General features: G+C 38.9%; 1 protein-coding gene across 2 annotated transcripts; it reads right to left on the minus strand.

Moving 5' to 3' along the window:
- Nucleotides 1-33: 33 nt before the first annotated feature.
- THAP12 (THAP domain containing 12) lies at nucleotides 34-27,920 on the minus strand. Of its 2 annotated transcripts, XM_060605580.3 has the most exons (5): nucleotides 27,559-27,896; nucleotides 12,651-12,771; nucleotides 8,985-9,092; nucleotides 4,426-4,462; nucleotides 34-2,929 (listed from the first exon to the last, which is right to left on the minus strand). In XM_060605580.3, exons 1-5 carry the CDS (start codon nucleotides 27,645-27,647, stop codon nucleotides 996-998), a joined length of 2,289 nt encoding a protein of 762 aa, XP_060461563.1. In that variant the 5' UTR covers nucleotides 27,648-27,896; the 3' UTR covers nucleotides 34-995. The 2 variants fall into 2 exon arrangements, with proteins under 2 accessions (XP_060461563.1, XP_060461564.1); XM_060605581.3 differs by lacking the exon at nucleotides 8,985-9,092 and having other exon boundaries at nucleotides 27,559-27,920.

The following is a 27,920-nucleotide window of genomic DNA, read 5'->3' on the forward strand; positions in this document are numbered from 1 at the left end:
GTTTTGTCCCCACCAAAAATAATGTGCCCGAACTTTAAACAAAATTCACATTTTATTTAGGTTGAAATAAACTATACAAAATTGATTTTCTTCACCAAAAATAACAGTAATATTTTCTGTATTATTCCTAGGTAAACCACAAAACACTTATTTTTGTAGGTTTTCCAGGTTTTGTTTAGAAATCAAGACGAGGCAGTAGATACAGTCATGGAAAAAGCCAGAGGAAAACAGACAAATCAGTTGTCAGTATCCATGGCCTCTGATCCTGTCTTGACCATGAAACAGAGGTGTTCAACAAATACCTGCTAAAAAGCTTATGAAGATGTAGGCTCAACAAAGGAATGTAAACAGCAACAACCCAATGTGGACCGACAATGGCAGGCTAGCCCATTCAAACTCTAACTGTAACTTGTTCCTTTAAGTTCGTTTGATAAAGACAAAATCTACACTGAAATCCTTGCAAGCTCACATGTTTTCCATTCTCTCTCTCTCTCTAGCTGTCTGATAACTCCCTTAAATCTCCATTACAGATTTTTAACATACTTAACACTCCAGGTCACTCATGAGCTTCATTGTAACATTTTATGAAATATATTCCTTTCTCCCACACCTCTTCCAAATCTATTTCTTCTAAGAACTGATAACTCAATACCCGACAACTGGATCCAGTGATAATAAATGTTATGTCTAAAATGACTTAACTAAAACAATTCCAAAGTGCCATTAGCAGAGATCCCACAGAAATGTAATGTGGCACTTTCAACGCTATCTTCTGGAAGAACAGTTATGTCTCCAAAGCATAAGAGTTCAAACGGGGGCCATTTAAATAGGCAGATTATCAATGGCTAATGTACTCAATGAGAGGTCGACAGGTCAAGATATTCAGTGATTAAGTGGCCTACGTATACCTGACAGCTTTTCCGTAAGATGTTTTCAAATTTCTTACAGATTTTTCCAAATATCAAACATAAGAGAAAGCCTACTTTAAAAGTCTCCTAGGTATTTTCAATGGTTTCTGAGTTATCTGTAGGAAGCTCTGACTTAGTTGTATAGAGTTTGATATAGGTGTCCACCATTAAATCCAGATCATGTTTTATATCAAAATTTATGTTAAGCAAAGCCAAGTTACTTGACCTTTGGTCTGTCAAAGTGTTCCTCAGGTATGCTTTGAGACGCTTTCGCCCATTTTCATAGCGTTCATTCTCAACCTTCATCACAGGAAGAATGCATAGGACTTTCAGCAATGCGTAAACATTAGGAAAAAACTTGATGTCTGGCAGATGCAGGGCTTCATAAATGGTGGATGGAAGCTCTATATCTTTCCCTCTGTGTTTCCACTTGATTCTCCAACAATGCAGCTCAGCTGAGAGTGTGTCCGGGTTGGGTAAGTCACTCCTGTACATGTCAGCATGGTGCTCCTCCGATGTATTAAATTTGAGCTGTCCCATGACAGAGGGCACCAGAGACAAGCATTTAAGAGCTTTGAGGTGCTGTTCTGAGAATATATCTTTCAGTTCCTGAATAATGTGTTCCACTGTTGGGACACTTAGAGTTTCTTTATAGTAACTCTCGGAGGTTAGCTGAGATTCCAGGTTACCTTGCTGGGCTCTGCGGAACTTCCCAGGGAGCTTCATCTGAATATCAAGTTTAGTAGCCAAATTTGTGGCTTCTTCAAACCAAAATTCATGATAAACTTCGATATTTTCCATCACTTCATTCAGTGAATGCAGTACTGCAGTCAAGCTACTGGCTGCAAAGAAGACATCGGAGGTTTGCCCCTGGAGATTTTTCCCAAAGGCTCTTGTAAAAGATAGAACATTTTTAAGAACGACAATGGTAACGACGAAATCAAAATCTGTTACCGCGCTACAGAGTACAAACGCTCGGCCAGCTATATAGTTATTCCATCTAATGTTCGTGTCACTATTTATACCATCTAAACATAAAACAAGTGCTTGTAGGAGGTCCACTAAAATTTCGAAAGCATCGTGCCTACCTGTCCACTGAGAATGGCAAATTTCCTTGAGTTCTTTACCCTTTTCCTCATTGTTCTGAAAGAGGACAGAAATGACATTGTCAAGCTCTAAAAGCAGTTGCGGAGATCGATGGAAGAAAGAACAGACTTCCTCAATGGTTCCTAATGCAACAGACACTCCCACAACAGGCACGGATTTTGCCAACCACATATTTAAGGCACAGGAAGAGCAAAGTGTGTAGACAGCTTGGGGATATTTCTCTAAAAGCCTAGAAGCAACAACTTTCATTTTGGAAGAAAATCCACTGGACACAATGTAAGCCTGGCCACGACAATACTCCATGTTCAATCCCCACTTCTCAGTTATCGTGGTGTGAAATTTCACAGCCAAAATTTCTGCATCAGCTTCATAAGGCAAGAAGCCCACAAATTCCTCTCTCAGGTTATGAGACTCATCGACAAACCTCACCAGCACAGGCAAGTGCTCTTCTCCTGCTATGTCCACTACATCGTCAGTGATGATGGAAAAGAAGTGGGAGTCTCTCACTTCCCTGAGGGTTTCCTCCCGAATGCAGCTCTCACAGATCTCTAGCATCTGCTTCTGCTGTGTTTTCGAGCAGAACAATGTGTTAACTGCTGTTGTCTCAAAGCGCTTTCTCAGAACCTCTTCACCAGAATTTATCCGGCACTCCAGGAGTGCTTGAAAGTTATCCGGGGTAAAGAGACCCTCTGGGAGTCCATCAGTTTCATGCCCATCCAGAGGGATGTTTTGTTTTCCCATTAGAATTAAAATTTCAAATAAAGATTTTAAGTATTCTTTGTTTTCTTTCTCTTCAAGGGTTAGAGGTAAAATGTCTTCATCCTGTTCTTCACCCCCTTCTTCTGCACTGGGGTTCTGAGCATTGCTGTTGTTTATTTCTTTATGTTTTTGTTCCTGTTCAGAAGTTTCATCAACTGGAAAACAAAGAATCAATTTTATAAACAGGCTCATGAGGAATGATACAAACAAAAAAAATCATGTTTTTGATTGGTTAAATATTTAAATTCAGGAGCTCATCCATTCAACATTCACAACGTACCTATTGGACCACAGACTAGGATACAGAGGTTAAAATAAGACACACTCTAGTGGAGACAAAAACTGTACACAGAGATTTTAATCCTACATGTAAATGTTATATATAAGAGAGGAACGATTTCTTACAAACTTAACAAGGCACGTCACATAAAACACGTCCAGACCAGTAACGGTCCGTGCCCTCAGGAAAAAGAGGAAGAGAACTAATATTTATTGAAGCACTGTGTTGGCATTTTATATGTATCACATTACTCCCTCTATAGGCAGGTGCTATCAATCCCGCTTGACAAATGAGGAAAGTAAATAATTGCCCAAGGTCACAGATGTAGTTAAAAGGATGAAGGTGAAATTCAAATCCAAACGTGTCTGGTTCCAAGGTCCATGCTAATGCAATTTCTATGAAATCATTAAGCTACACTTTAATATGGGAGATGAGAATTATATAAGCCAACATAACATAAGGTATATTGACGCAATTTTTAGGGCAAATAATAGACTACTAGAAGTATTAGCCAAATCTCTTTGTACGTGGATTGAAAAACTGAGCCTCTGAGGTTAGTGTCCTGCCCATAGTCATATACACAACCTTGCAAGTCCTAGACCCTGTGGTCCCCTCTAGGTTCATTTTCTAATCATCATAGGATATTAGAAGCTCTAACAACAAAATGAGTATAATTCTCCAAATCAGGCACCCTGTTTCAAGCTACTCTACTTCTGCGCAGAATACATCTCCCTCCTTTGCCTGACTCCCTCAGGACTACTGTCAGAATTAAATGAACTAAGTAAAGCACCTAAAGACTTAACATAAACAGTTATGTTAATAAAAATAATATTAATAATAGCACAGTAGGAGGAGGAGACCGAGAAGGAGGAATAATAGTAGTAATAGACAAAAACAAAAACAACGACTAGTCCTCATCCTTTGGTGACACAGGTCAGGCATCAGCACCTGCAGAAAGGCTACTGTGACTCCTACTCTCTATTAGGCTAAGTGTCCGCAAAGCACTTTTCCTTAAACATTTATCAAGAACTTATGATGCACCACACATCGGGTGGACAAAGATTCTGCTCTTGTCCTTTACTGCTGCCTTTCCTTCCCTCCATGGGGACACTGTGTGCCTGCCACCCCACCACACACCAAGAGCACAGCTAGTAGGGAAGCGGCCAAGTACGTGGCACAGTAGCACTCAATCAAGAAACTAAACTAAGACTTCTGTCTCACAGACAATTCCAGACCACAGGAAAATGCCTACCACACTCTTACATCACTCTCACGGTAGGTTTTGGACATACAACATATTTATTTGTCCTTACCAGGTCAAGGCCTTTTTAAAAGGCATTCAGAAGTTCAGTCATTAACACTATCACTTACTTTTTTTCTGTTTCAGTGTCCTGATTTCATCTTCACTCTAAGTGACAAGAAAAAAGAAGAAAAAAAAAAAAAAAAACACCTTTAAGAAAACTGAACTCTAGCACATCACTGTAGACTCATAAGTAAAAAGCATACTGTGACTCAAATTTAATTCCTTTGAAAGCATAAATTCCTTACAATGAATACATTCTTCAAACATAGAAATGACAGAAAAACCAGAAAAATAATTTACTAATGATTCCAAGCTCATAATAAAATACTAGAGGAGACAGGGTGCCTGGGTGCTTCACTCCGTTAAGCATCCTACTCTTGATTTTGGCTCAAGTCATGCTCTCCGGGTTCGTGCGCCAGCTCCATGCTGAGAGCACGGATTCTCTCTCTCTCTCTGCCCTCCCCGCTTTCTCACCTTCTCAAAATAAATAAATAAACTTTATTTATTTAAGTTTTTTTAAAAACACTGAGGAGAAAGAATACATCGCTTAACTTACTTTATACTTAAATCAACTTAACTTTGGGTCACAAGTGTTTGAAAGCTAATAAAAGGCATGAAAGTACAGGATGGTGCTTGGCGTCAAATCCAAGGGGTCACAAATCATGTCCCCTCCAATTTGTTCCTGGGGGATGCCACGTAAGAGAGAGTTGCTGGATCCCAGAACCTAACACAAAAGCTGTGAGAATTCCCTGGGAAGCAGAAAGTAACATAGTACCAGTATGGAAGAGAAATGGATGCATACAGCATAGAGGGCCAAGTACATACAGGATTAAACCGAGGAAGAACTTTCCAGTTATGTCCTTTCTCTTCCTCTAACCCACTGCAATGCTTAAACCACAAACCACCCCATTACTATTCAGGAGCAGGCAAGGAGCACTACCAGTGACAGCTTGAGTTAGAAGGGTACCTGCTAGGCAGCACAGGAACATGATACTGATAACAAGAAACATCAGCAGGCTAGCCAATCTAGAACATTCCCTCCTTATCCCATGAGCTACAGTTACAAGGATGGCAAACCTATAAGAGTATGTCTGCATTAAGGTATTTGAGGTTCCCAAGGGGCAGAATATAGGGAAATGGTAGCTGGAGGATGGGAAGTGGCTGAGCTCCTCACTCCTGGTACGTAGGGCTAAGAAGAGAGCTGATGTGGAAAACTACAGTGGTGTGTCACCATTCATCTAGGAGACATCCCAGAAAAATAAATAAATAGAGGGAAAGAAATGTATGAAGAAATAAAAACTGAGGATTTCTCAGAACTTAAAGGTGTCAGTCTGGATAACTAAAAAACCATCTAGACACAGGTTAGCAAAATTAAAAATGTCAAATATAAAGAAAAAATACTAAAGACTTTGAGGGAGAAAAGCAAATCATCTAAAAAGTAACAAGAATTAGGCTAGCATCACACTTCAATAGAAATAACAAATGCAAAAACTAGAAAGAATCAATATCACACAGACTACATATATACTCCATGAATTATTAATAACTTAATATTACAAAATAAAAGCTACAAAATGGTTTTAAAAAATAAACCCATGCCTGGAAACTAAAAACAAAAATAACCCTATGTTAAAGGAACAGGGGAATTTACAAAACACTCCTGACTAATCAACAAAAGCACTACATGTCTATAATTATGGGATACAGCTAAAACACACTTAGACATGTACAACTGTGAATACATACAAATATGAGCTAAACATTCAAGAAGTCAGAAAAAGAGCCAAAAAATAAATCTCTCAAATCAAGATGAAACCAAATAAATCACAATGCAACAATCATTGATAATACTAACTGATTTCCTTGCAAACAATATTAAAATCATTTTAGGATCAGGGATGCCTGGGTGGTTCAGTCAGTTAGGCGTCCAACTTTGATTCAGGTCATGATCTTACAGTTCATGGGTTCGAGCCCGTGTCTGGCTCTGTGCTGACAGTTCAGAACCTGGAGCCTGCTTCGGATTCCGTGTCTCCCCCTGCCCCTCCCCTGCTAGTTCTCTCTCCCTCCCTCCGTCATTCTTGCTCTAAAAAACAAACATTAAAAAAATTTTTTTTAAATAATCTTAGGGTCAGAAAAACACAAGCGCTCCAAAATCCTATATGCAGTTCTTAAAAACAAATGAAATACAAGAGAAAACCAATAAATGAATCAAAATTGCAAACAAAATATTCCCTCACCCACCCCAAGCACTCTGATGGTTTTATGGTTTAACTTTCATGAGCAGAGAGTATATACCTTATACAAGTTTTTCCAGAAAATCTGAGAGAAAAGGAAAACTATCCAACTAATTTTATAAGGCTAACAGAACCCTGACATCATTAACTGGATAAGAGGAGTACAACGAAAGAAAATTACAGGACAACACTTATAAATGCAAAATCCTAAATAAAATATCAACCAACTAAATCAAACAAATGAAGAGAGATAATGCAATCAGTTAGGGTTCATCACAGGAATGCAAAGATGGTTCAACACCAGAAATCCATCAGCTATTCACTACATTAAAAAAAACTGAATTTTTCTACTCAATAGATGCAGTTAAAGCTTTTGGTAAGTTCAACAAGTTATGATAAAAATTCGGAATATGAGGACTAAAAGGGAATGAAAGGAATTTCCTTAACTTGATAAAAACAGTATCAGGGGCACCTGGGTGTCTCAGTCAGTTGAGTGTCAGACTCTTGATTTTGGCTGAGGTCATTATCCCAGTGTCATGGGATTGAGCCCTGTATTGGGTTCCATGTTGAGCAAAGAGACTGCTTAAGACTCTGCCCTTCTCCTCACTAACACACACTGTCTCAAATAAAAGAAACCCAAAAAACCCTCTTTAACAGTATCAGCAACAAACATCACACTTAATGCAACAAGGCAAGCATATCATCTGTGACATTACTGGGACTGTTCAACACAGCACTTCTCAGGATCCTGACTAAACAGTAACACAAGCAACAGAAAAAATTAAAATTATGAGGATTAGAGGAGGCAAATTTGTCCTTATTTGGAGATGATAAAATCAACCTCATAGAAAACTCCAAAGACTAGTAGGAATTAACCAAAATTAGTTCTTCAAAATTGCTGGAAACAATCTCAACCAGAATACATAACCTATACCAACAAAAACCATAATGTATTTAGGAAGTAATTTAAGGAATGTACACATTGTTCTCTTTTAAAAAACTGCAGCAAAAACCCTAAAGTTTTTTCAAATTTTTGACTTTCTGCACTCCTTAAAGTATGTTAATAGTGTATTCAAAGAACTAGTATTTAGTCTGGTCAATGGCTGCTGTTACCTGAAAGCTATTTTTTTCTGTTTATAGGTGGGACCAATTAATATTTTAAGATGTTAATCCAAAGCATTTGTGTTGAAAATCCCAATGCAATTTCTAGAAGAACTGGACGAAAGAATTCTCAAATTCATATGGCGGAATAAAGGTCCACAAGTAGCTAAGACAATTTTGAAAAAGAAGAGTTAAGAAACCACTGTATTTGCAAGTAAGATAAATTATAAAGCCATGGTAATAAAAGCAGTACATATGTGGTACTGTTGTGAACAGTGGTACATATGTGAACAAACACATTTTCCAATAAACAGAACAGAGCTCCCAGAAACACTGTGCATATATGGAAACTTGGTATATGACAGGGGTGGCACCTTAAAACCAGTGAAGGAAAGGACAGATTAACAGACCATATTGAGAAAACTGATTCTCTATAAGGAGAAAAATAAAATTAGATCTCTACTGAACACCATACATACAAAGCCCAAATGGATCAAAGATCTAAATATGAAAGGTAAACAAAGAAAAAATGAGGAAAATGAGATAAATGTTGTCTTAAAAAAGCACACAGTAGGTAGACTAAAATGACAAATATTAAATACATTAACATGAATACCAAAAAGAGGGGGAGAAAACGGGAATGGTAATAGTGGAAGGAAGAGAAAAAATAATAAACAAAATAAGGGTCTTGCTGGTGGCAATGATGGCAGAAAGTCATGGACTGAAGAGCCTTGATTAATTTAATTTTGTTCACCTAATATTAACAACAAGTGGTAGGTTTCAATTATTAGAACTAAAGGGTATCAAAGGAACATGAAAACATGCATAAATGATGCCATAAACAGAGATTTAAAAGCTTTTTCTAACCCTGTCAGTACTTAATAGTGACGGAACCATTATCTCTAGGTAAAAGTATCCATGTCTTAACTTTCATACTTTCTTTATCCCTTTGTCCTGAATTCTGGAAATATCCCTCAGTTCCACTTTCCTCACTACAAAAGAAAAGGTAGTGTTTTGTTTTGTTCCCAGGAAGGGAATGTGCTAGTGGCCTATAATTAACAGCACACTTTGGCCCAAGTCAATGAGTATCAACTGGCTAAATTTGAGAACAATTTTCCAATTTAAACACTAATCATCTTACATCCATCCTTCTTCAATAATAACCACAGCATTTATTTCCCATGTTACCTTCGGAAATAGTAACTTGGGTTCAATTTTAAGATGAATGCATCTATATTTGATTTCACAGTATTATGGGGGGGGTGGGAAAGCCAAAAGCACGTTTGACATACCAATTCTTTTATTCGTTTTCTGTGTCTACTATGTGGATTGTTCAAATGACTGGTAAGATCAAATATTGTTGGTATTGCATTATCTCGAAGAACTGTCCTATAAGGACTCTGAAAAAGAAAAATGTGTTAATTCAGAGACAGTCCTTAAGAATGTATTACACATAAAGAAAATGCTATGTTAATGACTTCCCCAGTACTCCTTCACCTCCAGCTCTAAAGTGTAGAGACTTGCAGAATGATGATGTCCGTCCAGATCAGGTATTATTTCTAACTCTTTTTGTTTTTGCCCTTCTGGCAATCTTACTATTTTAAATTAAGGAACGAAGTTCATGGTAAGCATAAAAAATAAAATATATTTGCATTTTGCATATATATTTCTAATTCATCCTCCCAGCTACTTCACTGTTTAGCTCTTCCATGAGCCCACCAAATCTACAGCAGGCACAAGAGTTTCTCAATCTATCCCTTTCTATGTTCTTAATTCTTCCCTACTTTCCCCGTGGTTCTATCCACTTTTCACTACTATTACTGAGAAGTATCAAGGTACGATGGACTGGTGGGACCCAGGAGACCTAGGAACTAGTCCAAATTCTACCAGTAACTCACTGTGAGATCCTAGCCAAATACTTTCCCTTTCTGGGCCTCAGTTGCCTCTTCTGAATAAATTTCTAGTGTTGAGCTAGACCATATTTCCCAAATTGAAATTATTCACATACTAATGATAACACTTGCATACCACCATCTGCACTCTCACATAATCCACTGACTTTTTAAGTCAGCATTGTCTTAAGCAATAAAAACTACAAAATAATGATTTTCATGAGCTATATTTTTAACACATATTGTGAAATTCCTAAAATAAAAACTGATTCATGTGCCACTTGAATTCATTTATACCATGATATATATAATCATATTTCTGCAAACACTAAACTAGGTATTTCTAAATTTCTAATTCTAATGTTCTTATCACTGAAGGATGACCATTCTCTATCCTAATTCCCGTTAACCTAATCCAACCTGGCTAGACGCTAGATGCATACTTAGATGTTGACAGTCTTCAGCAGCCAACCCAGAGGTCGGGTAGGGACAAGAATTTTATTAACAGGAAGAGTAACAGATAAATAACTGCATATGTTCACCCCAGCTAGTCAAAGAAACAATGTCTTTTAATTTCTTCACAGATCTGCACTGATAAAGACAAAATACTCTTCTTTTTAAAAAGCTTTCTTGGGCGCACCTGAGTGGCTCAGTCGGTTAAGCGTCCGACTCTTGATTTCGACTCAGGTCATGATCTCACAGTTCATGAGTTTGAGCCCTGGGTCAAGCTCTGTGCGGACAGTGCAGAGCCTGCTTGGGATTCTCTTTCTCCCTGCCTTTCCCCCCAAGCCCCTCACCTCTCTCAAAATAAATAAACTTTAAGAAAAATAAAAGAAATAAAAAGCTTTCTTGGGAGCAGCAATTATTTCAAAGCTGATTATTAAAGCATGTTCAAAGTATATGCCAAACAAAAATAACAACTTCTATCTATATTTTTTCATCCAGAGAAGGAAGATTAGGATGATATGAAGAAAAAATATATAACTAAAGGGAACACACTATCTCAAGTTTTATCTAAAGAGTTGTTAAACACATTTGGGAAGTATTTCTATTCAGATTCATTTTCTAGATCACCCCCATGCCTCATAAAAAACAAAAAGAAAATCTATTTCTCAATGCCACTCAGCTTCTAGTGCTGGGCCAATTATCCTGAGTCTATTAAGAAGTCTGAATCAGAGATTGATCAGTGACACAATCACTGAAGGGAGCAAAAACTATACTATACCCCAAACATCTCATCTTTCCCACTTAGCAAACATGTCACAACAGACACAAACATATACAGTCCACTCTTGATATCTTACCAATTATTAAATAAGGAGGGATAAAACATTCCTAATGAATTTCTTAAATTCACATCAATTTGCTACAAACCAAATTACAGACCGAAAAACAGAACATGAATTAAAAACATGTTACTTTTTAGAAATATTTATTTATAAGTACGCATTCCAAAAAGAGCTATTTTCAATTTATGTGCAGGATAGTTTTAACTCAGTATCAAGATTTAATCTTCAACTGCTGAATTAAGGTTTGAGCATAAAGCAGTGACCTTACTCTAGCATCAAGGATAGTATCTGGCTTCAGTGGAACTAGCCATGAATGTTTACTGATGAGACCTTCAATGCCAAACTAATGAAGTCAAAACTCTCAAACATTTAGATACAGATATCATGTGTAGAGAGAACATTTTCTCGCATTTGCATTAATTTATTCAAGATTTAAGAATCTTGTGGAAATTTAAAAAGCAAAAATAGCTCATCTTTCTGTTCTATGCTCTGACTAAACAAGAATATGAGGAACTACAATTTTACATGTCTCACAACAATCTTATTGGAATTATGTAATTAAGAGACCATATTTATTATTAAATAAAAATGCATTATGGCTTGTGTATTTAAAATAATAATTTGGGATATTTTTACTTAATGTCAAGAACATAAAAGTAGTTTGCCTTTTAAACATACAAAATCCCCTATTTTGGTTGATCATTATTACCCTCTTAACAAAACAAGGCAAAAATATCCCTCAAATATTTGTGATTAAACTGTTGAACCGGAATTGGCTCACCTCCCAATGACTTCACAAGTATCTGCTTCAATTAATTTTGAGAAATAAAATAACCCAATCATTCTTTAGTTTTCTGAAGCCTCTGCAAAATGTATCTGAAAAAAATATCAAAATAAATTGCTGCATAACAATATATAGTGTATCTTCAAATCAAGTTTATGTCTATCCCAATATCTGAGATGATACATTAGTTACACCTAAATAAGAAGATATTATTTAACAAAACTATCTCCCTAGTTTAAGTGTTTCAAATCTGCTTCATTTCAATCAAATCTGCCCTGTTTGTCTAAGTCATAGCAATAACAGAATCACAGAGGGTTAAAAATCTTAGATTTCAGAAATTATCTGGTTTAATCTTCTTATTAGAATTCGGGACCCAGAAGGGAAAGTGACCTGGCCAAATTCACATAGTTAACAGAAGTAAGCTTGAGAGATCCAGGTTTGATACGAAATTGCAAATTATTGAAAGAAATTATTTTTCACATTAATTATACAATTTTCTTCTTGTTGTAACTTGCACATAAAAATTAAGGGTTGGTTCTACCAGTACATACAAAAACATGAAAACAAAGAGCTCCATTTCTTGATAAAGATTTCACTCATAAAAAAAGCTCTGGAGAATCTGCTCCAAATAAAAACACAAACTTTACCTTAAACAAACACTTTTATAATCATCTAAAATTTTCTTTAAAAAATTAAAAATAAAAAAATGAAATTTTCTGAAGGCTGCATAAGAAATGTAAAAAGGGCAACCTCTGTTGAGTAGTAATGGAGCATCAGAAACAGAGGGGTTAAAAAAAAATACCAGGCTTTTAAGAACAAATTAGATACTATTCAGCTCCAAATTTGTCTTCATCTTTAAAAAAAAAAAAAAAAAGTGGCGGGATATAAGAATACACTCCAACATTAACAGATACAGATTTACACTGCCAACCAGATACTGAGTGAATGAGAGAGAGAGAAAACAAAAAAAACCCAAGCCCTTCTATTACTTACAGTTCTGCAGATCATAGAGGTCTCAAAGTGTTTGGCACATAATCGATAATGTTTATTTAGCTGATCAGGTGTTTTATCTTCTAAGTCTGCTCTCCTGCAATTCTCCACCCACTTCTGGCACCTATAAATAAAACCAAAATAAAACCAATTATGAAATATGAGCTCACCGTTTAAATTTCAGTATTCAGGGGCACCTGGGTGGCTCAGTCGGTTGAGCGTCCGACTTCAGCTCAGGTCATGATCTCATGATTCGTGGGTTCGAGCCCCAAGTCAGGCTCTGTGCTGACAGCTCAAAGCCTGGAGCCTGCTGAGGATTCTGTGTCTCCCTCTCTCTCTTCCCCTCTCCTGCTCATGCTCTGTCTCTCTGTCTCTCTCAAAAATAAACATGAAAGGGGCGCCTGGGTGGCGCAGTCGGTTAAGCGTCCGACTTCAGCCAGGTCACGATCTCGCGGTCCGTGAGTTCGAGCCCCGCGTCAGGCTCTGGGCTGATGGCTCGGAGCCTGGAGCCTGTTTCCGATTCTGTGTCTCCCTCTCTTTCTGCCCCTCCCCCGTTCATGCTCTGTCTCTCTCTGTCCCAAAAATAAATTAAAAACGTTGAAAAAAAAAAAAAAATTAAAAAAAAAAAAAAATAAACATGAAAAAAAATCTTTTTTAAATAAATAAATAAATTTTAGTATTCAGTTATAAGACAAATAAATATTATGGACAATGGATTCCTGCTCCCTTCTACCTGCAGAACATGATGTAATTTGGAGAAGATGATTGAAAACAAAATGAGAGCTGGAAGAAACCTTAGAAATCATTTAATACATTCAATTATAGACAAGATTAAGAAATAACTTGCTCAGAGTCATGTACAAAATCAGCAGCAAAACTAGAACTTAAACCTGAGTCTTTCAATTCTCAGCACATCCTAGCACCAGAGAGGAATCAATTATCAGTAGTTCAAGCAAAAGTTGCACAACCATGAAATCAACAGCCTAACACACTCCCTCGGGACTTCAACTTAAATAAGGTTATGAAACAACGTCATTACAAAAAATTAGTAAATAGATGTTTTATAAATAATTACAGTTTCTTACAGGAGCATGACGCCTGTGTTAATTTGCCTTATTATGAACATAATTTATTAATAATCTACAATATGTACAGACTGTAAGATATGTAGATTGTAAACTCCAGGACTGCAGGGATTGTTCCTACACAATCTAGCACACAGAAGGTGTTGAAGATAATGAACAGACCAAGTCCATGCCCTCTTGGTACCTACATATCTGCAGAAAAACGAAAACAACAATGATGCATACTAAGCACTTGCTATGAGCCAGACACTGTTCTATGTCCTTTCCAAAAGGGGTACATTATCCCCCTTATGCAGATGAAGAAATGAAGACACAGAAATATGAAGTAATTTGCTAAAGGTTACAACTAGATCTTTCTTTCCTTTATTTCTCAAGTTTCTAGGAATAAAAATTCTGTCACAAAGAGTCACAAATCTGAAAACACATTCATTTTATAATCACATCATAGTATATTATGTCTTAACATTACAGTTCACACCTACACACACACACACACACACACACACACACACACACACACACACTGACACTTAATTCCCTCCACTCTGAATATGTAAAACCATGGTGAAATGTTGATTATCTAACTGAAACTAAAACCACACCTAAATAGTATAGCTTCTCATTCAACCAAGTATTATTGCACAGCAATGATGCCTATGATGCCAATGATGCCTATGATGTCCATATTTTAATATTTTGCACAGTTGTGCAATATGATTTCATAAACTTTCATCTTTCAACGTCCAAATACTTAGTATAAAAACTGTCTTACTATAAAATAATTTGCCATACTGTTACAGCTGTTTTTTAATTCTTACATCTCTGAAGACCTTCCATACAGAATACTACTGTCTGTATGATCTCTGAACTAAGTTGAGACAGCTTTCCTATACCACAAGCACTCAGATTCAATCAAGAATAGATTGGGCAGAAAGCCCGATTAACTACATCTTGTCTTCCACATCAAATACCAAGAAGTAAATCTAGTATATGTGCTGCCAAAGTGAGCACACCAAGAAGTAAATCTAGTGAAAGATGTGCAAGACCTGTAACAAAAAAAAAAAATGTTTTAAGTTTATTTATTTTGAGAGAGAGAGAGTGGGCACGAGTGGGAGGGGAGGGGCAGGAGAGAGAGAGAAAGAAGGGGAGGGGAGGGGAGGGGAGGGGAGGGGAGGGGAGGGGAGGGGAGGGGAGAGGGAATCCCAAGCAGGCTCTGAGCTGTCAGAGCAGAGCCCAATGCAGAGCTTGAACTCACGAAACATGAGATCATGACCTGAGCCAAAACCAAAAGTGGGACGCTTAACCGACTGAGCCACCTAGATGCCCCTAAATGAAAAGATTTTTTAAATAACTTAAATGATAAATTCATGGATTAGTACACTGAATTCTAAATATATCAATCTTCCCTAAATTGATTTACTGATTCAATACAATCAAAATCCCAACAAGTTCTTTTGTGCATGTCTCTTTGAATGTGTGTGTGTGTGTGTGTGTGTGTGTGTGTGTGTGTGTGAGAGAGAGAGAGAGAGAGAGAGAGAGATGGCAATTCTAAAACTTTTTATACAGAAATTCAAAGGACTAAGAATAGTTAAGATAACTGTGAGAAAAAAAGTTGAAAGACTTACACTATCAGATATTAAGATTTATTATTATAAAGCTTAGTAAGACAGTGTGGTATTGGGACAAGGATAAAACAATGAAACAAAATGGAGAGCTACGGACACTTAAGACTAAGGTAGTACTGCACAGCAGCAAAGACAAAATTTTTTTGTTTTGTTTTGTTTTTACAACAAATAGCATTGAGTCAGGGCACCTGAGTGTCTCAGTTGGTTAAGTGTCCAACTCTTGATTTCAGCTGAGATCATGATCTCACAGTTTGTGAGATCCAGCCCCACATCAAGCTTCATGCTGACAACGTGGAGCCTGCTTGGGATTCTCTCTCCCTCTCTTTCTCAAAATAAACTTTAAAAAAATATTTAATAGTGCTGAGTAAATTCAATAGCCATATGAAAAAAATTAATCTGACCCCTACTTCTGTATCATATACACAAAAATAAATACCAAGTAGACTGTAGATCTAACTATGGAAGTAAAACAATAAGCTGCTAAAAGATAACACAGGAGACTATCTCCATTACCTTGGCCAAGACAAAGATAATTTAAAGAAGGCAACAGAAAGCACAAACTCTAAACCAAAAGATGAATTAATTTGGCTACTTTATTATTTTTTTAAATATTTATTTATTTATTTTTGAGAGAGAGAGAGAGCGAGCATAAGCAAGGGAGGGGCAAAGAGAGGGAGACATAGAATCTGAGGCAGGCTCCAAACTGTCAGCACAGAGCCCAATGCGGGGCCCAAACTCATGAACAGTGAGATCATGACCTGAGCCAGAGTCAGACACTTAACCGACTGAGCCACCTAGGCCTCCCTAATTTGTCTACTTTAAAGTTAATAACTTTTCTTCATTAAAAGAAGCCATTTAAGAGCGAAATGGCAACCTACAAAATGGAAGAAGGTATCTGTAATACGTATATCCAACAACAGACTCATATCCAAACTATATCTTTACAACTCCTGCAAATAAATTTGACAACCCAATATAAAAATGGGCAAGAAACTTGGAAAAGTAACTTACAATAAAAAGGTTATCCAGATTAGGGTGCCTGGGTGGCTCAACTGCTTAAGTGACTGACTCTGGATTTCGGCTCAGGTTGTGATCTCACAGTTCATGGGTTCAAGCCCCGTATCAGGCTTTGAGCTGACAGCACGATGCCTGCTTCGGATTCTGTCTCCCTCTCTCTCTGCCCCTCCCTCGCCCCCCCAAATAAACAAACATTAAAAAAAGTTGGTTACCCAGATGGCCAATACACACGAAAAAAATGTTCATGGGAAAAAAAGGGCTCAATCTCATCAGGGAAATACTAATAAAAACCATTAACGAAATATTACTACATACCTGCAAAAATGACTACAATGCAAAAGAGATAATACCAAAGATTGATAAGAAAGTGAAAAAACTTTGCCTGTCAACAGTAAAGAGCATAAACTGTAGTATACTATTGTATACAGAATACTATTCAGCAATGAAAATGAATGAACTAGCTAGATCGCACAAACATAATGCTGAGCAAAATAAGCCAGGAGTACATGCCATGATTCCTTCTATATAAAGTTCAAGAATAGACAAAACTTGAGGTGCCTGGCTGGCTCAGTTGGAAGAGCATGTGACTCTTGTGAGTTCAAGCCCCTGTTGGGTATAGAGATTACATACATACATACATACATACATACATACATACATACATACATAAGAAAGAAATCAGATGCCATTTAAAAAAAAAAAAAAAAAAAAAAGAACAGGCAAAACTCACCTATGGTGATTATGCAGGAAAAAACTTAATATAGCAGGCCCAAGACTGCTACCTTCATAAAGGCCTGTTTGTAAGGATGGCCTTTTGGCTTGTGCCTGGAAATCTGGCTAACAAGCAGTTCCCTACACTGACAAAAACTTTCCCTAACTGATAAGGTGGCTCATTGTGCTTAGACTGTGCAAACAATATGATTCATACTGAACATCTGCCTTCCTTCTGGGAGTCTAGAATTTTAGTACGTGCTAGGCAGAGTGTGTCTATGTGACCAGATCCCAATAAAAACTTTAGGCACTGGATCTCTAATGGGTTTCTCTGGGTAGAAACATGTTCTATATCTCAAACATTACCTGGGTATTCATTTTATAAAAATTCATCAAATTCTGGGGCACCTGGGTGGCTCAGTCGGTTAAACTACCGACTTGATTTCGACTCAGGTCATGATCTCATGGTTCGTCAGTTTGAGCCCCGCATCAGGGCTGCACTGTCAGTGCAGAACCTGCTTGGGATCCTCTGTCTCCCTCTCTATCTCAAAAATAAACATTTAAAAAAATTCATCACGTTCCAGTCTACTAATTTTGCACTTTCTATATATGTCATATATCAATAAAAGATTCCTTCACTCTGTCCCTTATTCTTAGTAACCAACTAACCTAATTGTGTCAAGTCAGACAGTGACTCTGACTAGGGAGAGTGGGATAATGACTTAGAGAGCCTCAGAGGAGAGAGAATTTGGGATATTAGTTTTATATATACACATATATATACATATATATAGTTACATATAGATATATATAATTATATAGTTTATATATATAACTATATATATTATATATATAGTTATATATAATATATATTATATATATATATAATGTATATATATATAATATATATTATATATAACTATATATATGTATATATATATATAACTATATATATAATATATATATAGTTATATATATATAGATATATATACATATATGTAAATCTGGGTGAAAGTTTCATGGACATGTCACTCTGAAAATCCAATAAGCCACACACTTATGATTTGGTGATCATCTGTGTACATGTGTTTTACACCAATTAAGTTATTAAAGTTTTTGTGACTACAATTTTTTTACATATATACATGTATGTACATGCATATGTTTGTGTATACACACAAACGTACACACACACACACACTCTAATATGCTTTTAGGCACATATATAATTATCTCTCAAATTTACCACTGTCTCCCATTCCCTAGATCTCTCTGTCGCTGTTCATGCACTCCAGACTCCATAGCCTTTTCCCTTAGCAGGTGAAGTGACTCTCCAAATCCATCTAACTTCCAAACTGGTCTTTTACCTTTCTCTACCTAACACCTTCTCCATGCTGAGAGTAAATGTTTTAAAGTTTTGGGGTTTGGGTTTTTTTTTTTTTTAAGTTTATTTTGAGAGACAGCATGAGTGGGGGAGGGGCAGAGAGAGAGAGAATCTCAAGCAGGCTCCACACTGTCAGCAAAGAGCCAGATGTGGGGTATGAATTCACAAATGGTGAGATCATGACCTGAGCTGAAATCAAGAGTCAGACACTTAGGGGCGCCTGGGTGGTTCAATCAGTTAAGCGTCTGACTTCGGCTCAGGGCATGATTTCATGGTTCATGGGTTCAAGCCCTGTATTGGGCTCTGGCTAGACAGCTCAGAGCCTGGAGCCTGCTTCGGATTCTGTCCCCCAACCCCCCACCCCCCGCTCTCTCTGCCCCTCCCCTGCTCGCACTCTGTCTCTCTCTCTCAAAAACAAATAATAAACATTTTTAAAAATTAGAAAAAAAAAAAGAGAGAGACACTTAACCAACTGAGCCCCAGGCAACCCTGCTGAGTAAACGTTTTAAAGAGCCAATTTCAGAATGTCTTTCCTGCTTAAGATCCTTTAGTGGCTTCTCATGACTCTTAGGATAAAGAAACAATTCCTTACCTGTCATAAGACCCTGAACAATTTGGACCTTGTCTACCTTTCAATCTTCTTATCGAACCACTCTTCTACTCTCTGCCTCTTTACATGCCTTACTTCAGTTCCATGAATGCACTGTGATTACTTCTAGGGTTGTTCCCCATGCTGTTTATTCACCCTAGTATCTTCTTGTCTTTTTTCACTTCCCTGGCTAAGGAAAGCCTATGCAAAGATCAGCCTTCAGATCTTATCTTAAAGATCATTTCTTTTTTTTTTTTTTTTTTTAATTTTTTTCAACGTTTTTTATTTATTTTTGGGACAGAGAGAGACAGAGCATGAACGGGGGAGGGGCAGAAAGAGAGGGAGACACAGAATCGGAAACAGGCTCCAGGCTCCGAGCCATCAGCCCAGAGCCTGATGCGGGGCTCGAACTCACGGACCGCGAGATCGTGACCTGGCTGAAGTCGGACGCTTAACCGACTGCGCCACCCAGGCGCCCCAAAGATCATTTCTTGAAGGAAACTCTTCTGATTCGGGTATGTATACATATGTGTATGAGTATGTACACACACACACAAACAGAGAAGACTCCTCTTCCTCTCTGTATATGGTCTCTCAACATCCTGTATTTAACCTACTATATTACCATGAGCATAAACACGCCTTAGTATATCCCATCTAAATAATTCTTAACTTGGATCCTCTACATAGCAAAACTAGAGCCCATTTTCACTGTATCTCACATTCTTTCCTCAATCAATTCCAAGGAGGCTTCTGCTTTATCCCTTTTCCATTGAAACTGCTCAAGATTATGAATGACTTCCACCCTGCCAAATCCAATGGTCACTTTCTATCTTCATCTTAATCACCTTTTCAGTACTATTCAGCCTTTTTTTTTTTTTTAATTTTCCCTTTGATAGTTCTCTACTAATGCAGCATTTCCAAAAACATATTTCAAGGAACACTAGTCAACTGTTTCATTAAAATTTAAAAAGTTTTGGGGTACCTGGGTGCCTTAGTTGGTTGAGTGACCAATACTTGGTTTCAGCTCAGGTCATGATCTTATGGTTCTTAAGTTCAAGCCACGCACTGGGCTCTACTCCACAGTGCCTGCTTGGAATTCTCTCTCTCCCCCTCCCCCACTCATGCTATCTCTTAAAATAAACTTAAAAAGAAAAAAAGAAGAAAGAAAGAACTGCATTTTCCAAAACAAACAAAAAACATTTAGCCAAAAGAATGGCATTGTTTTCCATCTCTGCAAATCTTCTTAATGTCTATCTTAATCTGTTGTCACATGTGGTTTTGGCTGAAGTATATGAAGAAACTCTGGCCTCACACTGCTATGCAGTTAAAAAAGGTAATTAAAATGTTCCTCCCTTACCCATATTACTGTGAATGTTCTTTGATACTACACCAAAACTCCACAAGTGGTGGTTTCTTAAAGATGAGTTGCGGGGCGCCTGGGTGGCGCAGTCGGTTGGGCGTCCGACTTCAGCCAGGTCACGATCTCGTGGTCCGTGAGTTCGAGCCCCGCGTCAGGCTCTGGGCTGATGGCTCGGAGCCTGGAGCCTGTTTCCGATTCTGTGTCTCCCTCTCTCTTTCTGCCCCTCCCCCGTTCATGCTCTGTCTCTCTCTGTCCCAAAAATAAATAAAAAACGTTGAAAGATGAGTTGCAATGTGGAATCTGAAACCAGACCAATGAGCTTTCTCACTCTATTACACTGAAATCCATCTTGGTGTATCTTACACTTTGACTAGAGCTTTTATCTGTGCATGTCTTTGTAAAATCACAAATTGGTCAATTTGGAAAATACCAGTTCAGCGAGTTATGCAAACGACCACTATACAATTTATTTTAAAAGTCACATTTATCAATGTCACCACTCATCTCATTAGAAAAGCTTTAGAGAGTTGTCAAGCTCAAAGTGGTGCCTATGAATTCTCCAAAATTGTCATTTCTGCTTGAATTTCAATTGTTTCCCTTGAAGTGGCAGGCTTATCTCACTCATTTCCAAGAAAGGGCCTACAAACATTGGCATTTATATAATCATACTTAGAAAACACAACATACAACTTACTGAGCAATGACGTTACTATGTTATGTAGCCCCTCAGAAACCCCACTGCACACTCCTGAAAGAATGAGCAAGAAAAAGGCAAATAACATCAGTGTCATTATGAAATAGTTTTTTACTTTGTGGCACTCCTTCATGAGTGCCCAAAAAAACCACTCTTCTACATTTTACAAGGCAGAGTATATCAACTCTCAATTAACTTTGATTAAATTGCCATAAAAACCTTGGAAGACCTCACCACCTCAGGGGTGAGTTAGAGCTAATTGGCTGAGAAGCAAAAAGAGGGCTTCAATTGTTCAGCTCACTGTAACAGAAGCATTTCATTAGCTCTCCTTGTACCTTCACCTAGTCTGGGGATGAGCCCCACTATGAGCTGCCCCCAGGTTCCTGCCAAGCCTTGGCATTAGTCAAGCCATCGTGGGGCAATCCAGATTTAGGCAGTTTAAAAAATTTTTAACTTTAGGGGAGCCTGGGTGGCTCAGTTGATTACGTGTCCGATTTCAGGTCAGGTCATGATCTCGTGGTTCATGGGTTCCAGCCCCGTGTTGGGGTCTGTGCTGACAGCTCAGAGCCTGGAGCCTACTTTGGACTCTGTGTCTCTCTCTCTGTCCCCCCTCTGCTCACGCTCTGTCTCTCTCTCAAAATAAATAAACATTAAAAAAAAAAAGGTTTTGATATGGCACAAAAACAGACACTCAGATCAATGGAACAGAATAGAGAACCTAGAAATGGACCCAAAAACATATGGCCAACTAATCTTTAACAAAGCAGGAAAGAATACCCAATGGAATAAAGACAGTCTCTTCAGCAAGAGGTGCTGGGAAAACTGAACAGCGACATGCAGAGGAATGAGCCTGGACCACTTTCTTATACCATACACAAAAATAAACTCAAAATGGATGAAAGACCTAAATATAAGACAGGAAGCCATCAAAATCCTTGAGGAGAAAGCAGGCAAAAACCTCTTTGATCTTGGCCACAGCAACTTCTTACTCAACACGTCTCTGGAGGCAAGGGAAACAAAAGCAAAAATGAACTACTGGGACCTCATCAAAATAAAAATCTTCTGCACAGTGAAGGAAACAATCAGCAAAACTAAAAGGCAACCGACAGAATGGGAGAAGATATTTGCAAACGACGTATCAGATAAAGGGTTAGTATCCAAAGTCTATAAAGAACTTATCAAACTCAACACCCAAAAAAACAAATTATCCAGTGAAGAAATGGGCACAAGACATGCATAGACACTTCTCCAAAGAAGACATCCAGATGGCCAACCGACACATGAAAAAATACTCCACGTCATTCATCATCAGGGAAATACAAATCAAAACCACAATGAGATACCACCTCACACCTGTCAGAATGGCTAACATTACCAACTCAGGCAACAACAGATGTTGGCGAGGATGCAGAGAAAGAGGATCTCTTTTGCTGCTGGTGGGAATGCAAGCTAGTGCAGCCATTCTGGAAAACAGTATGAAGGTTCCTCAAAAAATTAAAAATAGAACTACCCTACGACCCAGCAATTGCACTACCAGGTATTTATCCAAGGGATACAGGTTTGCTCTTTTGAAGGGGCACATGCACCCCCATGTTTATAGCAGCACTATCAACAATAGCCAAAGTATGGAAAGAGTCCAAATGTCCAACGATGGATGAATGGATAAAGAAGACACGATATATATATATATATATATATACACACACACACACACACACACACACACACACATATACACACACACACACATATACACATACACACACACAATGGAGTATTACTTGGCAATCAAAAAGAATGAAATCTTACCATTTGCAACTACATGGTTGGAACTAGGGGGTATTATGTTAAATGAAATTAGAGAAAGGCAGATATCATATGACTTCACTCATGTGAGGACTTTAAGACACAACAGATGAACATAAGGGAATGGAAGCAAAACTAATATAAAAACAGGGAGGGGGACAAAACATAAGAGACTCTTAAATATGGAGAACAAACAGAGGGTTACTGAAGAGTTGTGGGAGGGGGGATGGGCTAAATGGGTAAGGGGCATTAAGGAATCTACTCCTGAAATCACTGTTGCACTATATGCTAACTAATATGGATGTAAATTTAAAAAAATAAAATAACTTTTTGATAAATAAATAAAATTTTAACTTTAATTTTAAATAATTTATGCTCTCCGTACCACCTGCCTAAGGTGAGTTGATTCAATTCTTTTATAGTTAAAAAAAAAATGCATAAGTAATGTGGATAAAAGGTACAGCATAGGAAATATAGTCAATGGTATTAGAACAGCACTGCAGGGTGACAGACGGTAGCTACAGCTGTGGGACCACAGTGTAATGTACAGACTTGTTGAATCACTAGGTTGTACACCTGAAACTAATGTTCAACACTGTGTCAACTATTAAAAAAAACTAAAATAAACAAATAAAAAGCACATTAATGCCACTTTTTCTAAACCAATAAAAGGTACTATATTTTGAAATTCCACATTGTGCCCTTTATTAACTACACTTTTGAATTTTAAATTACTTCAAATAGCTGTTTATAAGAGTGTCCGTGGAATTTATAAATATAACAAATGGCAAACGGGCACCTGGCTGGCTCAGTCAGTGGAGCATGTGACTCTCGATCTCAAGGTTTTGAGTTTGAACCCCATGTTGGGTGTAGAGACTACTTAAAATAAAATCTTTTAAAAATAATAATAAAATAAAAAATAACAAAGTAACAAAAATAACAAATGGGAAATGTACTATTTAATAGCATTAAATATATTTATCTTTATTGTTAGTTAACAATATTAACTTTTCAAGAATAGGTTAGCAATGTCACCTTTTATCAACCTTCTCTGACTCATTTACAGGAAAAAAACTAATTATAAATAACCCTAAAAATACTGTTGGTAATTTAATACACACCTCTGAAAACTACTTCTTTATTATAATTAACTCTGGGCACAGTAAAAAAGAAACTGTCAAATACAGAAGAATTTGAAATCCTTAGTATGGGAAGACTTGGTTTAGATAAAAAGTTAGGATCTTGATGACATTATGTCCACTAAAATAAGCCAGATATAGAGAACAATTATATGATTCCATTTCCATGAAGTACACAGAACACACAAGGACTGAAAATGGGATGAATGGGGGGGTGGGGAAGGGAGAGGAAAGGAGTTATTGCTTAACAGTTACAGTTTTTGCTTGGAGTAATGGAGAAAGCTTTGGAAATAGATAGTACTTGCACAACACTGTGAATGTAATTAATGTCACTGAATTATACACTTAAAATGGCAAATTTTATGTTTTGTATTTTACCAAATGTTTAAAAATTAATAATGTAATATATACTGAATAATATATAATATGCATTAAAATATGTATATTAAGAGTGCATTTAATATACATTTTAAATGGGTGGTATATGCATTATTATTATCTCAATAAAGATGTTAAAAGAGTTAAGAAAAGTTCATAATTTGGTCTTGAAATATTTAAAGGGCTCTGACACGGAAAAGGGCACAGAGTTGCTCAGTGTGACCCTGGGAATAAAACCAGATCTCCAAAGCATAAATTATAGGGAGGCATGTTTCCACTCAATACAAGGAAGAAACAAGAGCCAAAGCTTTACAAAATCTATTTTTTAAAAAAATTTTTTAACATTTTATTTATTTTTGAGAGAGAGAGAGAGAGAGAGAGAGTGGGAGGGAGACAGAGCACAAGTGTGTGTGTGTGGGGAGGGAGGGAGGGGGAGGGAGGGGGAGGGAGAGAGAGGGAGAGAGAGAGAGAGAGAGAGAGAGAGAGAGACAGACAGACACAGAAACCGAAGCAGGCTCCAGGCTCTGAGCTGTCAGCACAGAGCCCAACGTGGGGCTCAAACTCAAAAACTGAGAGATCTTGACCTGAGCCGAAGTCAGACGCTTAACCGACTGAGTCACCCAGGGGCCCCTTACAACATCTTAAATGTCCCTTCACAAAGCAAAGAGTCACTGGAGGTGTTTCAACAAAGACCCCCCTGTTCAGGCACGCACAGGGCCCCTAAAGGGTCCATAAATACCTTGATAGTGGAATGCAGAATTGTGTCTATGTCTTTTCTCCAGTAGTCTTTACCTTAGATTCTCAAAGGGGACCAATGGCACTAGATCTAAAAACTCCTTCTAAATTTGAGACTGTACACCCCTATACTCCCAAGGAGTGTAATGAAAAGAGCATTCTCTATAGTATATGGATACAAAAGATCTATGGTTCAGAATCAACTAGTGGCGCCCTCATTATGCAAATGAAATAAACTCTCAGGAATGCCCTTGGGCTACAATTTGGGTAAAAGGAAGATAATGCATAATGGGGTAAGGCCAGTCAGATTCGGATGCTCCTCTTCTCTGCTCCCATAAAACCCAACAGCTATTCCTCACTCTTTTGAGCTAGTTTTCCTCACCTGCCTGAACTTTAAATACCAGGAATGCCCCAAGGCTCAATCCTCAGACCTACTCCTTTACTAACCCCATAGCATGGCTTTAAATACCCTCTATAAACTCAGAACAACCCATATTTACAATCTCTAGTCTGAAAGTCTCTAAATTCCAGACTATCTTTTTATGGTTTTAGCTCTAAAATATTTAGGTTACTGATCTAAATATGGGCCATTCTGAGTTCGTTTCTGGATACGGTATGAAGAAAAACATCTATTCCTGCACATCAATCAAGCTTCTCAAACTTCACACGTCCCAAACCAACTTTTAATATGCCTCCTCCAAAGCTGCTCCTCCCAGTCTTCCACAGCTCAGTAAATGCTCAGGTTAAAAAAAGGAGTCATTCTTCCCCTTTTCTCTTACAACCTCCATCTAAACCATTTAACAAATCCTGTTGGCTTCACCTTCAAAATGTATCTCAAATACAACAGCTTACCACCTTCTCCTCTACTAACCTGGATTACTGCAATTGCCTTTAGCTGGTCTTCCTGCTCTCGCCTTTGCTTCCCTACAACCTATTTAACAAGTAGCCAGCCATCCTGTTTCAAGTAGTCTCTCTGCTCTAAACCCTTGGATGACTTCCTGTCACAGAATAAATGCCATAGTGCTTTACATGGCCTACAATGGCCTACACAATTTGCCCCCACTATACAAATGCATACAGTTTTTGGTCTCATTTTTTCCCTTCTCCCTCCTTCCTTAAACCAGCTCTACTGTTCATGTACTTCTGGCTGTACCTGTAACATGCATGCCCTGACTTCGCATTTACCGTTTCCACAGACTAGAAAGCTCTTCCCCTAGGTATCTGTATGGTTGGCCTGCTCACCTACTTCTAGTCTTTGCTCAAATTCTCCTTCTTAGTGAGACCTTCTTTGACCACCCTATTTAAAATAGCAATTGTGTCTCCCCTGCTACTCATTTCTCATCCCCCCCCCATTTGCCTTTTCTCCATAGTATTTATCACCATATAACATACTGTATTTACATATTTATTTGTCTATTTTCCTGCTAGAATGTAAACTTCATGAGAGCAGGGGCTTTGATTTGTTCATCTGTATACTCCCAATGCTCAGAGCAATGCCTAGCACACAGGAGGCCTTCAATAAATATTTGTGGAATAAATAGGGTGCTATATTATAATCGCCTTCTTCCGTATGTCTCCTTAACAGACTGTGAGCTTCCTGCAGGCAGCAACACTGTCTCATTCACATCTGAATTTCCAGCACCTAACACTAGTGCTCGGCACATAGTAAGTACTGGTTTGAAATGAACGAATGAACAAGAAGAGGCCAGAGAAAATTCTTCCGACTATCACAGTCCCTACTCTATCACTCTTTAAACGGACACCAGAACGTGTGGGTTAACTCAAGGAAGAGGTTTCAATACCAATTCCCACGCCTGTGGGCGTATCCCCCCACTCTACCCTCCGTTATCCCCATTATTAACCAAGTGAGACAATGAGTAACGGTCAGAGCCAGAATCTGAACCGTGAACAAGCCCGATGGAGGAAGTAACTGTGACTTGAGATCAAAGAAGGTGACCGGACTCTAAAAAGAAACACTGTCCCGGGGGTGGTGGCAAGAAGAAGGAAGGGCCCTGGGGTGACCACAACCACAGAATCCAAGTCCCTCTTTTGACAGCTGAGGAAACTAAAGCCTAGAGAGGAAAGTGACCTGCCCGAGGTCACCCAGCAAGCTAACCAGGGCGAGAACCCAGCTCATCCCGCCCGCGCGCCGCCCCAGTTGCCTCTGGGTTCGGGTGGTGCCCTCGGCGCCGAGCCCCCGCTGGCGCACGTGCTCCGAGGTCCCCGGGCGCTCGCCGGCCGGCTGCTCCAGGCCCGTTCCCCACCTGGGACCGAGGCTGGGGTCGACGACCCGTGGCCCACTCCCCACGCAGCCCCGGAGCCGGCGGTTGGCAGTGCGCACCGCAGAGGTGGGCCCGGGCTGCCGGCTCGGCGCCCGCCGCTTACCTGGCCGGATCCCGCGGGAACCTGAAGAAGGCCAGGTCCGACTGCGTGCTCTTCCTCGTACAGTTGGGGGCAGCGCAGAAGTTCGGCATCGTCGCCCACCCGCCGGCCGGCCCAGCCCTCCCCTCCCCGCCTCCTCAGGGCAGCCCGCCCGCCCGTCGGGGCCGGGGAGGGGAGCCAGGCCGGCCGGCCGGCTCGGCAAGGCCGGCGCGCCGGGGGGAGGGGCGGCGGGCGAGAAGCCGCGAGGGGCAGGAGGGGCGCCGCGGTCCGAGGCCGGGCTGGGGACGCGGCTCCACAGTGCTGTGAGCGGCCGGGAGGATTTACCGCCGCCGCCGCCGCTGCCGCTGGTGCACCTCCCGCCCGCC

This window comes from Panthera onca, chromosome D1 (assembly GCF_046562875.1).
Source record: "Panthera onca isolate mPanOnc1 chromosome D1, mPanOnc1 haplotype 2, whole genome shotgun sequence".
NCBI lineage: Eukaryota > Metazoa > Chordata > Mammalia > Carnivora > Felidae > Panthera > Panthera onca.